The sequence below is a fragment of the Rattus norvegicus genome, chromosome 2, assembly GCF_036323735.1.
Source record: "Rattus norvegicus strain BN/NHsdMcwi chromosome 2, GRCr8, whole genome shotgun sequence".
Taxonomy (NCBI): domain Eukaryota; kingdom Metazoa; phylum Chordata; class Mammalia; order Rodentia; family Muridae; genus Rattus; species Rattus norvegicus.
This window is the reverse complement of record NC_086020.1, coordinates 196,301,410-196,314,874: the sequence shown is the minus strand read 5'-3', so window position 1 is coordinate 196,314,874 and position 13,465 is coordinate 196,301,410. Positions and strand designations below refer to the sequence as shown.

The 13,465-nt window shown below is 40.5% G+C and overlaps 1 protein-coding gene and 1 pseudogene across 1 annotated transcript in view; one reads left to right on the top strand and one right to left on the bottom strand.

The window, feature by feature from the left end:
* Chia (chitinase, acidic) overlaps positions 1-12,188 on the bottom strand; it is a 42,163-nt gene extending 29,975 nt beyond the window's left edge. Inside the window, 3 exon segments of the mRNA NM_207586.2 lie at positions 10,451-10,652; positions 11,138-11,167; positions 12,141-12,188. Coding sequence (NP_997469.1) covers positions 10,451-10,652; positions 11,138-11,167; positions 12,141-12,165 — 257 coding nt within the window. The 5' untranslated portion in view covers positions 12,166-12,188.
* The window catches only part of Chia-ps1 (chitinase, acidic, pseudogene 1), a 242,906-nt pseudogene that overhangs the window by 112,764 nt on the left and 116,677 nt on the right, over positions 1-13,465 (top strand).

The following is a 13,465-nucleotide window of genomic DNA, read 5'->3' as shown; positions in this document are numbered from 1 at the left end:
TTGAATCAGGGAAAAGCTGGAGGAAGCTGAGGAAGAGGGTTACCTGTAGGAGGACCAGCAGTCTCAATTAACCTGGACCCCTGAGATCTCTCAGACACTGGATCTCCAACCAAGCAGCATATACCAGCTGAAATGAACCCACCAACACATATACAGCACAGGACTCCCAGGTCTGGTTAAGTCAAAGAAGATGCACCTAACCCTCAAGAGACTGGAGGCCCTAGGAAGTTTAAAGGTATGGCAGGGTTGGTGGGGTGGAGACATCCTTCTGGAGACATAGGTGGTTGGGAGGAGATGTGGAATGTGAAACTGTTGGAGGGTGGACCAGGAGGGGAATAAAATCTGGAGTGTAAAAAAAAGAAAAAAGAAAAAGTTGTTAGAGCCTTGCTTCATCCACTCTGTGTGTGTGTATGTGTGTGTGTGCGTGCGTGTGTGTGTGTTGTGTATGTGTGTGTCTGTGTTTCTACCGTTTTTCACTGACCCCTAGAGAATTAAGTTTTGTTCTGTCAGAGAAAAGTCTGCTGAGTGATTAATTGCTAACTCCACACATTCCCCTGAGGACCTGATGTGTTGAAGCTAATCTTTGGCACATATATAAAGCTTGAGATCTAACATTCATATATAGGAGATAATATGCAATGTCTGTCCTTTAAATCTGAGGTACCTTGCTCAGAATGAGGGTTTGTAAACTGTTGATTTCATTTTTCTTGTCAACTGAATATGAGAATGTATAAATGTGCTGTATTTCATTGTCTATCAGTTGATGAACCTCTAAGCTTTTCCTATTTCTGACTATTATGAATAGCATAGCAATGACCATGGATGAACAGTAAGATATAGAGTCCACTTAGTATATGCCCATGATCTTGACTAGATCTTGAGTTAGATTGATTATTCAGATTAAAGAATGAGAGAAGATATCTATATACCATTTATTTTGTTAAAGGATGTATGCCAAATACATGGGTCCATAATTGCCCAGGGTTATGGAGGAAGAGTCAAAGGAGCTCCAACACTGGTTTCTTCTGATAAGGATGGCAGGAGTTGGCTACCTTCCCCTTCTCAACCTCATGCCATAAAGTCAGCTGCCCTGCCATCAACCCTAGTAAGAATTTATTACCTTGGGAGAGAGACCTCACCGCCTGATCAGGTGGGCACTCCTGAGGCTGCAGAGCGGAGGAGACCACCAACACTGCTCACCCCTGCCCACATCCCTGGCCCAAGAGGCAACTGTATAGGGCCTCTGGGTTCCCGTAGGGGAGGGCCCGGGAGCGGCGGGACCCCTGCGCCTGAGACACTGCCGGAACCTGAAGGAAACAGACCGGATAAACAGTTCTCTGCACCCAGATCCCGTGGGAGGGAGAGCTGAACCTTCAGAGAGGCGGACACGCCTGGGAAGCCAGAGGAGACTGCACTCTGTGCACATCCAGGCGCCAGAGGAGAACACCAAACGCCATCTGGAACCCTGGTGCACGGAGGCTCCTGGAGAGAGCGGCGCAGATCTTCCCGGTTGCTGCCACAGCGGAGAGGACTTAGGCAGTACCCCACGAGCAAACTTGAGCCTTGGAGCTGCAGGTAGGACCAACTTTTCCCCTGCAGGAAGCCTGCCTGGTGAACTCAGGACACACAGAGGCAAAGTTCCTCTAGGGCCGGGCACTTCCTGTGTTTACCGGAAGTCCCACACCGGCGGATCCCGGACCGCAGCAGCTCCCTGCTCCCAAACCCCGTGGGAGAGAGACCTCACCGCCTGATCAAGCGGGCACTCCTGGGGCTGCAGAGCGGAGGAGACCACCAACACTGCCCACCCCTGCCCACATCCCTGGCCCAGGAGGCAACTGTATGGGGCCTCTGGGTTCCCATAGGGGAGGGCCCGGGAGCGGCAGGACCCCTGCGCCTGAGACACTGCCGGAACTTGAAGGAAACAGACCGGATAAACAGTTCTCTGCAACCAAATCCCGTGGGAGGGAGAGCTGAACCTTCAGACAGGCGGACACGCCTGGGAAACCAGAAGAGACTGCACTCTGTGCACATCCAGGCGCCAGAGGAAAACACCAAACGTCATCTGAAGCCCTGGTGCACGAAGGCTCCCGGAAGGAGCAGCGCAGATTTTCCCGGTTGCTGCCACAGCGGAGAGGACTTGGGCAGTGCCCCACGAGCAAACTTGAGCCTTGGAACCACAGGTGGGACCAACTTTTCCCCTGAAAGAAACCTGCCTGGTGAACTCAAGACACAGGCCCACAGGAACAGCTGAAGACCTGTAGAGAGGAAAAACTACACGCCCGAAAGCAGAACACTCTGTCCCCATAACTGGCTGAAAGAAAACAGGAAAACAGGTCTACAGCACTCCTGACACACAGGTTATAGGACAGTCTAGCCACTGTCAGAAATAGCAGAACAAAGTAACACTAGAGATAATCTGATGGCGAGAGGCAAGCGCAGGAACCCAAGCAACAGAAACCAAGACTACTTGGCATCATCGGAGCCCAATTCTCCCACCAAAGCAAACACGGAATATCCAAACACACCAGAAAAGCAAGACCTAGTTTCAAAATCATATTTGATCATGATGCTGGAGGACTTCAAGAAAGACATAAAAAACTCCCTTAGAGAACAAGTAGAAGCCTACAGAGAGGAATCGCAAAAATCCCTGAAAGAATTCCAGGAAAACACAATCAAACAGTTGAAGGAATTAAAAATGGAAATAGAAGCAATCAAGAAAGAACACATGGAAACAACCCTGGACATAGAAAATCAAAAGAAAAGACAAGGAGCTGTAGATACAAGCTTCACCAACAGAATTCAAGAGATGGAAGAGAGAATCTCGGGAGCAGAAGATTCCATAGAAATCATTGACTCAACTGTCAAAGATAATGTAAAGCGGAAAAAGCTACTGGTCCAAAACATACAGGAAATCCAGGACTCAATGAGAAGATCAAACCTAAGGATAATAGGTATAGAAGAGAGTGAAGACTCCCAGCTCAAAGGACCAGTAAATATCTTCAACAAAATCATAGAAGAAAACTTCCCTAACCTAAAAAAAGAGATACCCATAGGCATACAAGAAGCCTACAGAACTCTAAATAGATTGGACCAGAAAAGAAACATCTCCCGTCACATAATTGTCAAAACACCAAACGCACAAAATAAAGAAAGAATATTAAAAGCAGTAAGGGAAAAAGGTCAAGTAACATATAAAGGCACACCTATCAGAATCACACCAGACTTTTCGCCAGAAACTATGAAGGCCAGAAGATCCTGGACAGATGTCATACAGACCCTAAGAGAACACAAATGCCAGCCCAGGTTACTGTATCCTGCAAAACTCTCAATTAACATAGATGGAGAAACCAAGATATTCCATGACAAAACCAAATTTACACAATATCTTTCTACAAGTCCAGCACTACAAAGGATAATAAAGGGTAAAGCCCAACATAAGGAGGCAAGCTATACCCTAGAAGCAAGAAACTAATCATCTTGGCAACAAAACAAAGAGAATGAAAGCACACAAACATAACCTCACTTCCAAATATGAATATAACGGGAAGCAATAATCACTATTCCTTAATATCTCTCAATATCAATGGCCTCAACTCCCCAATAAAAAGACATAGATTAACAAACTGGATACGCAACGAGGACCCTGCATTCTGCTGCCTACAGGAAACACACCTCAGAGACAAAGACAGACATTACCTCAGAGTGAAAGGCTGGAAAACAATTTTCCAAGCAAATGGTCAGAAGAAGCAAGCTGGAGTAGCCATTCTAATATCAAATAAAATCAATTTTCAACTAAAAGTCATCAAAAAAGATAAGGAAGGACACTTCATATTCATCAAAGGAAAAATCCACCAAGATGAACTCTCAATCCTAAATATCTATGCCCCAAATACAAGGGCACCTACATATGTAAAAGAAACCTTACTAAAGCTCAAAACACACATTGCACCTCACACAATAATAGTGGGAGATTTCAACACCCCACTCTCATCAATGGACAGATCATGGAAACAGAAATTAAACAGAGATGTAGACAGACTAAGAGAAGTCATGAGCCAAATGGACTTAACGGATATTTATAGAACATTCTATCCTAAAGCAAAAGGATATACCTTCTTCTCAGCTCCTCATGGTACTTTCTCCAAAATTGACCATATAATTGGTCAAAAAACGGGCCTCAACAGGTACAGAAAGATAGAAATAATCCCATGCGTGCTATCGGACCACCACGGCCTAAAACTGGTCTTCAATAACAATAAGGGAAGAATGCCCACATATACGTGGAAATTGAACAATGCTCTACTCAATGATAACCTGGTCAAGGAAAAAATAAAGAAAGAAATTAAAAACTTTTTAGAATTTAATGAAAATGAAGGTACAACATACCCAAACTTATGGGACACAATGAAAGCTGTGCTAAGAGGAAAACTCATAGCGCTGAGTGCCTACAGAAAGAAACAGGAAAGAGCATATGTCAGCAGCTTGACAGCACACCTAAAAGCTCTAGAACAAAAAGAAGCAAATACACCCAGGAGGAGTAGAAGTCAGGAAATAATCAAACTCAGAGCTGAAATCAACCAAGTAGAAACAAAAAGGACCATAGAAAGAATCAACAGAACCAAAAGTTGGTTCTTTGAGAAAATCAACAAGATAGATAAACCCTTAGCCAGACTAACGAGAGGACACAGAGAGTGCATCCAAATTAACAAAATCAGAAATGAAAAGGGAGACATAACTACAGATTCAGAGGAAATTCAAAAAATCATCAGATCTTACTATAAAAACCTATATTCAACAAAACTTGAAAATCTTCAGGAAATGGACAATTTCCTAGACAGATACCAGGTATCGAAGTTAAATCAGGAACAGATAAACCAGGTAAACAACCCCATAACTCCTAAGGAAATAGAAGCAGTCATTAAAGGTCTCCCAACCAAAAAGAGCCCAGACGGGTTTAGTGCAGAATTCTATCAAACCTTCATAGAAGACCTTATACCAATATTATCCAAACTATTCCACAAAATTGAAACAGATGGAGCCCTACCGAATTCCTTCTATGAAGCCACAATTACTCTTATACCTAAACCACACAAAGACCCAACAAAGAAAGAGAACTTCAGACCAATTTCCCTTATGAATATCGACGCAAAAATACTCAATAAAATTCTGGCAAACCGAATTCAAGAGCACATCAAAACAATCATCCACCATGATCAAGTAGGCTTCATCCCAGGCATGCAGGGATGGTTTAATATAAGGAAAACCATCAACGTGATCCATCATATAAACAAACTGAAAGAACAGAACCACATGATCATTTCATTAGATGCTGAGAAAGCATTTGACAAAATTCAACACCCCTTCATGATAAAAGTCCTGGAAAGAATAGGTATTCAAGGCCCATACCTAAACATAGTAAAAGCCATATACAGCAAACCAGTTGCTAACATTAAACTAAATGGAGAGAAACTTGAAGCAATCCCACTAAAATCAGGGACTAGACAAGGCTGCCCACTCTCTCCCTACTTATTCAATATAGTTCTTGAAGTTCTAGCCAGAGCAATCAGACAACAAAAGGAGTTCAAAGGGATACAGATCGGAAAAGAAGAGGTCAAAATATCACTATTTGCAGACGACATGATAGTATATTTAAGTGATCCCAAAAGTTCCACCAGAGAACTACTAAAGCTGATAAACAACTTCAGCAAAGTGGCTGGGTATAAAATTAACTCAAATAAATCAGTTGCCTTCCTCTATACAAAGAGAAACAAGCCGAGAAAGAAATTAGGGAAACGACACCCTTCATAATAGACCCAAATAATATAAAGTACCTCGGTGTGACTTTAACCAAGCAAGTAAAAGATCTGCACAATAAGAACTTCAAGACACTGAGGAAAGAAATTGAAGAAGACCTCAGAAGATGGAAAGATCTCCCATGCTCATGGATTGGCAGGATTAATATAGTAAAAATGGCCATTTTACCAAAAGCAATCTACAGATTCAATGCAATCCCCATCAAAATACCAATCCAATTCTTCAAAGAGTTAGACAGAACAATTTGCAAATTCATCTGGAATAACAAAAAACCCAGGATAGCTAAAGCTATCCTCAACAATAAGAGGACTTCAGGGGGAATCACTATCCCTGAACTCAAGCAGTATTACAGAGCAATAGTGATAAAAACTGCATGGTATTGGTACAGAGACAGACAGATAGACCAATGGAATAGAATTGAAGACCCAGAAATGAACCCACACACCTATGGTCACTTGATTTTTGACAAAGGAGCCAAAACCATCCAATGGAAAAAAGATAGCATTTTCAGCAAATGGTGCTGGTTCAACTGGAGGGCAACATGTAGAAGAATGCAGATCGATCCATGCTTATCACCCTGTACAAAGCTTAAGTCCAAGTGGATCAAGGACCTCCACATCAAACCAGACACACTCAAACTAATAGAAGAAAAACTAGGGAAGCATCTGGAACACATGGGCACTGGAAAAAATTTCCTGAACAAAACACCAATGGCTTATGCTCTAAGATCAAGAATCGACAAATGGGATCTCATAAAACTGCAAAGCTTCTGTAAGGCAAAGGACACTGTGGTTAGGACAAAACGACAACCAACAGACTGGGAAAAGATCTTTACCAATCCTATAACAGATAGAGGCCTTATATCCAAAATATACAAAGAACTCAAGAAGTTAGACCGCAGGGAAACAAATAACCCTATTAAAAAATGGGGTTCAGAGCTGAACAAAGAATTCACAGCTGAGGAATGCCGAATGGCTGAGAAACACCTAAAGAAATGTTCAACATCTTTAGTCATAAGGGAAATGCAAATCAAAACAACCCTGAGATTTCACCTCACACCAGTGAGAATGGCTAAGATCAAAAACTCAGGTGACAGCAGATGCTGGCGAGGATGTGGAGAGAGAGGAACACTCCTCCATTGTTGGTGGGATTGCAGACTGGTACAACCATTCTGGAAATCAGTCTGGAGAATCCTCAGAAAATTGGACATTGAACTGCCTGAGGATCCAGCCATACCTCTCTTGGGCATATACCCAAAAGATGCCTCCACATATAAAAGAGACACGTGCTCCACTATGTTCATCGCAGCCTTATTTATAATAGCCAGAAAATGGAAAGAACCCAGATGCCCTTCAACAGAGGAATGGATACAGAAAATGTGGTACATCTACACAATGGAATATTACTCAGCTATCAAAAACAACGAGTTTATTAAATTCGTAGGCAAATGGTTGGAACTGGAAAATATCATCCTGAGTGAGCTAACCCACTCACAGAAAGACATACATGGTATGCACTCATTGATAAGTGGCTATTAGCCCAAATGCTTGAATTACCCTAGATCCCTAGAACAAAGGAAACTCAAGACGGATGATCAAAATGTGAATGCTTCACTCCTTCTTTAAATGAGGAAAAAGAATACCCTTGGCAGGGAAGGGAGAGGCAAAGATTAAAACAGAGACTGAAGGAACACCCATTCAGAGCCTGCCCCACAGGTGGCCCATACATATACAGCCACCCAATTAGACAAGATGGATGAAGCAAAGAAGTGCAGACCGACAGGAGCCGGATGTAGATCGCTCCTGAGAGACACAGCCAGAATACAGCAAATACAGAGGCGAATGCCAGCAGCAAACCACTGAACTGAGAATAGGTCCCCCGTTGAAGGAATCAGAGAAAGAACTGGAAGAGCTTGAAGGTGCTCGAGACCCCAAAAGTACAACAATGTCAAGCAACCAGAGCTTCCAGGGACTAAGCCACTACCTAAAGACTATACATGGACTGACCCTGGACTCTGTCCCCATAGGTAGCAATGAATATCCTAGTAAGAGCACCAGTGGAAGGGGAAGCCCTGGGTCCTGCTAAGACTGAACCCCCAGTGATCTAGACTATGCGGGGAGGGTGGCAATGGGGGGAGGTTTGGGAGGGGAACACCCACAAGGAAGGGGAGGGGGGAGGGTGATGTCTGTCCGGAAACCGGGAAAGGGAATAACACTTGAAATGTATATAAGAAATACTCAAGATAATAAAAAAAATAAATAAATAAAAATAAAAAAAAAAGAATTTATTACCTTGACAGTTATCAAGCTTCACTCCTTGTCTGACTTCATAAGGTTTCCCTACACACACCCAGCCCCTACAGCCCCTGGGTATGCAGATGAATCATCTAACACCCCTAGCCTGGTCAATGAGTCAGAGACACACAACCCTTGCCCCAGAGACCCTGGCCACCTCCCCAGCGGCATAAATAGCCCTTTCCCACAACCGCCACCCCCAATAAATGAACCAGTTCTCTGAAGCTGTTCTTAGTGTTTATATTGTCCATACACTCATTGCCTACTGAGATGTTGCAAAGCATGGACCTGTGCCGGTTAAGCATCCCTTCCTCCAGCCAGTGTACAATAGGCCTGGTTTCCTTGAGGGAGAAGCAGACATGGGCTGACACAAATATATCAAGAACTTGGCTCAGTAACAAGGAAAAAAGTAACCTAATTCTAAGATGAGCAAAACCCTGAGTAGTCATTTTTCTAAAAGTGTATAAACGCCCCAAGGTATATAAAAAGAGATAATTCATTACATATAAGATAAATGCAAACTAAAATCCTATTCATAGTGTTTCTTACCAAACAGGGGTAAATAACAGGTATTGTCAATTATGTAGAGAATACGGAAAACATTTGAATGAAGTTGGTGTAATGTAAATGTCTGTAGACATTATACATAAGTGAGGAGATTCCTGAATAAATTTAAAGGTAAAGCCTAGCAACATTCTTAATAAGTTTTGCTTATTAAGAATTATTTATTTGCATAGTAAAATAAAATATAATATAATGAAGCAAAACTAATGCTTCAGACAGACACTAACACTTTCATATTCAGTGTAGTATTCATTTTGGTTATCCAATTACTGTAAGTGTCCATCAAAGAATAAAGTTTTAAGACAGTATGTGCTATGACATGCAATGAGTTATATTATTTAATCATAAAAGGAGTGAAATATAACATCTTTAAATCTAAAAGATAACGTGTTATCTGAAAGAAGGCACAGAATAACAACATATCATGAGAAAAATATCATAAGCAAAATATTCTAAAATATTTGAACTCACAAAAGTAGATGGAAGGATTTTTCCTTTTATGAAAAATAAATTCTTTTCTCATACAAATATCCTGATTATAGCTTCTCCTCCCTCTACCCCTTTCAGTTTTCCTTCATCCCTCCCCCTCCCCTTGGATATACTCTATTTCTGTCTTTCATTACAAAAGAACACACTTCTAAGATATAACAGCCAAGCATAGCAAAATATAATATAATGAAGCAAAACTAACATATTGAAGTTACCAGATTTAAGAAGTAGAAGGGAGGATTAAAGAGATGTTGCTTAACAAATACAAACTTTAGTGAAAGAGGAAGAAAAAGTTCAAGAGCTCATCTTTAAACATTGTTTCTATAATTCCTAGCACTGTGTAGTATTTTAAAAAGCATTAGTTTATTTAAAATGTTTTATCATAAAACATGTGAAGAATATTTGCTAATTTTCATATGAACCACACCACAGTTTGTACTTATTTCAGAACATCAATACATGCACGTGGTTGTGTCAACAAAAACATAACAAGGAAGGTCCTTACCCTGGTGATGATGCCACATATGAGTTTCGTCATGTGGACCAGGCCAAAAATGAAATGGAATAATTACAGAAGAGAGGGTAGAGAGACTGTAGGAAACAGAGACAGCAGACTACAAGAAAAGTGTTTTCCATACTCAAGAAGTTGTGCATATGAATTCATAGTAGTTATAACAGCATGTACCAACATATCCACAACCTCAGGGCAGACAGAATATTATCACGAAAGGGAAGGTTGGCAAAAGGTCCTATCCCTATCTGAAGCCACTAGTGCCAATTGATAGCCTCTGGGAGATCTGTTTTTTTGAAGGGTGTGACTCCTAGTAGGTAAACCTTACTAAACTTTACTGCAGTGGATGCCCACATACCCAAAAATATATTGACAGCACTAATTATATCAAAAATGGATTTAAAACAAAAACAAGGACACTAGGTTGCATAGGTAGAGAAAAGGGGAGCATCTAGGAGGGCTTGGGAAGACAATAGTATGATTTGAATACATTATACAAATTCTTAAAATTAATTTTAAAATAAGTAAATTAGATAGATGATAGATAGATAGATAGATAGATAGATAGATAGATAGATAGATAGATAGATAGATAGATAGATAAATAGATAGATAGATAGATAGATAGATAGATAGATAGATAGATAGAGCAAGCGAGCTTTGATCTGTTACATATCACAAATCTTTCAGTTAGGAATAACATCTTCAAAAGCAGTGGTGCTAGTAACTACTGATCCAAAAGTTATAATGTAGGTATCTATTTACCCCTCTCTTTTACCTGTTTTTCAAGTCATTGAAAGCTTTATAGAGAGTAACATCATTCCATTCTATGGTGGTGATTTGATTGTTCTGCATCCCAGCAAAGGCATAGATCAGGTGAGTACACAGGCAGGGATTAATGTCATCAGGCTTGAAACTCCCCAGGCCTGGCCGATACTGGGCCCAGTTGGTGAAGTAGCATACCAGATTGTAGGCAGACCCTGTGGTGATCAGGAAAAAGTATGATGTTCTGGTGTATTTGGTACTGTGAAAGCAGTTTGAGTTCTGCTTCTGTTTCCCTCCATGCCTCAGAGCCCTGATTTCTAAGTGTAAGTGTCTACTGTGAACACTCTTACACATAAATCAAGAGATGATAAAAATACATTTGGGGATCTTGAAACAAAAATGACCATAGTTCATGAAGCTCAGTGGTCCTATAAAAACCAGTGGCTGAGAATTTACAACTCTTAGGTGGTCACACTATAAAGACTAGCAGTAACAGCTGAGTTAAGAGTCTACTCCTGCCATAAGGCAAACCCATGTCTCTAATATGTTTTATCTCCTGGTACCTTTTTCCAAATATAATAATTCTGGAATGTATTTTTACTTAATTTTATTAATCAGACAGTTGCATTGTACAAATTAAGATATTTAAGCTTTATGGTAGTTGTTTTGTCAAAAGTAAAACATGGAATCAGCAACTTACCCAGCTGAACATTCAGCAGAAGAACCAGACCTAGAAACAGAAAACAGATATTTATTCTGAAGCAGTTGCCTGAATCGTCTAGGATATAATTCTAGAGCTTTATGGTCCATCCTGCTTACCATGTGTTGTGGCAGCCCAAGTGAAACTTTTCAGTTGTGTAAAGGGGTGATCTTTTCAGTAAACATTCTTTGATCTACACTTTACCATTTGGTCAAAAATGGTCACTATCCTATTCTACATTCTGCACCATAATTTTTGTAAATGTGATGCCTACTCTGAGTGAAGCTGCCCTGGATCTAGAGAACTTCGTGCCACTTGAGTGTGGGGACCACAAGTTTGAATCACTGTCAAGAGAACTGGGCCACTTATCTCAGCATCTTTTATATACCAGGCTTTAGAATACCTTTGAAAAAGGCTTCAGAGCATAACAAAGTTTTTAAAACACAAATTTAGAGTAGCTTGTAAGTTTTAGACATGAATTGGCTCTAAGGAACTACTAAATCAACCACTTATGCAATGTCTGGGAGTGACATGTTATCATCATCTCAGCAGGATTATAAAAGAAAATAAATAATTCAAAAGAAAGCAAAGCAAACTTGCATATCTCTATATATATATATATATTGCTACTGGTTTGTTTGTTTGGTTGGTTGGTTGGTTGGTTTTGTTCTTGTTTTATCTCTAAAGGAGCTATTTCCTACTTACAGAGAAGTAAATAAACATAATAGCAATTTAAGGCAGGTCGTACAGGAAGATGTGTAGGAAAATGAATGGCTAGAAATGACAGAAAAAAAGACAAGTACTGAAAGACAATGAGACTTTCTTTTAGCACCATGCTAGAGAGCAAGAGAAAGGCTGATCGTATGAGGAAAGAACATTTGCAATGAGAAGAAAGAAATGAAAAGGTCAGAGGTATCACACACTGACTGTTTCCTGGTTATGAGATCCTAAGAGGAAAGGACACACAGCAAGGCCAAAGGTCTAGCTCTGACTACAGACTCACCTGTGACAAGAATGAGCTTGGCCATGTTGTCTTCAGTACTGCTCCAGCAGAACTTCAAATGGCTTTTTATACCACCTGAGTGCCTAGTTATCACAAGGGTTTCTAAAAGGTCAGGGCTTAAGCAAAATGTGTGCATGACTAATCACTAAATTCACAGATCTCCCCTGCAGACATACCTACTCAGATTTCTCACCTCTATCATCACCTTTCCTGACCTATATGGACAAACTAACACCATGTCCCCTTAAAAGTGTCATGTAGACCAACAGAAACAACCTTGAAACTTAATTGCTTTTTTGGCAGTTCCCAAGGTGGACAAACACCTGTTCATATACTGAAGTTGTTTCATTTTGTGGACATTTCATGCCTGGCGTAAAAGAATGTTATTAGAAAGTAAACATCAAAAGCCCTTGGAAATGATTAGCTGCTTTTCTTTTGTTTTCTTTTAAGGAACTTTCACAATCTGTGAAAGGTACAATCTGTGCCTAAAGAACTTTTCCTCTTTAAAGGTTGCTTCCTAAACATTCTCCCTATTCCTTTACTTAAGTGTTAAAACTATAAGGTAATTTGGTTTAAGAATTTATGAGTGGGAAATTAATCCTGATTTACCATTCCTTCTAGCAGATTTCTACTTTAGACAAAATGTTTTATTCATTATTCCTGACTATTGCACGAATTCATAGCTATAAACATAAACATTTAGAAGGCAGTCTGACACCATTTCCATTTTGCAAAACAATAGAAACAGGTTTTCCAAACTCTTGATTTGTACCAAACATAAAGGCTCTCCTGTAATACTGGCCTCAAATCCAACCACAACGCCACTGGTTAACCCCATAACAGTCACCTCACACTGGTACTAATGAAACCATCTTGCCTGACAGACCAGTATTAAAGCATATATCTCCTACTGCTTGTAAAAGGAAGAGCTTTTCTTCACCAACAACCTACACAGCACAATATGAAAGCTGGACGTTTCCAGCCTAGTTCCAACTTGATTTCTCTGTGCCCTACAGACAAAGGATGTAATTTCTTCAGCAAAAAGAACTAACAATATAGTTCTAGTGGGTGACCAAGAGCAATGGCAATAGCCTGAATTGTTCAGGGAGTATCATGGCCTTCCTGATTAACAACCATAGGAAATAACCCATGGTTAGGACTGAAATTTTTGTTCATTTAACCTATGGCTTCTGGAAACATCATCCACAAACATGAGATCTTTAGGAAAAGCACAAAAGTGTCAGTATCAACTAACTCAGACCCCACAGAGTTCACAGAGATGAAGCCATTTACCAAAAAGCATACATGGGCTGGCCCATGGTCCC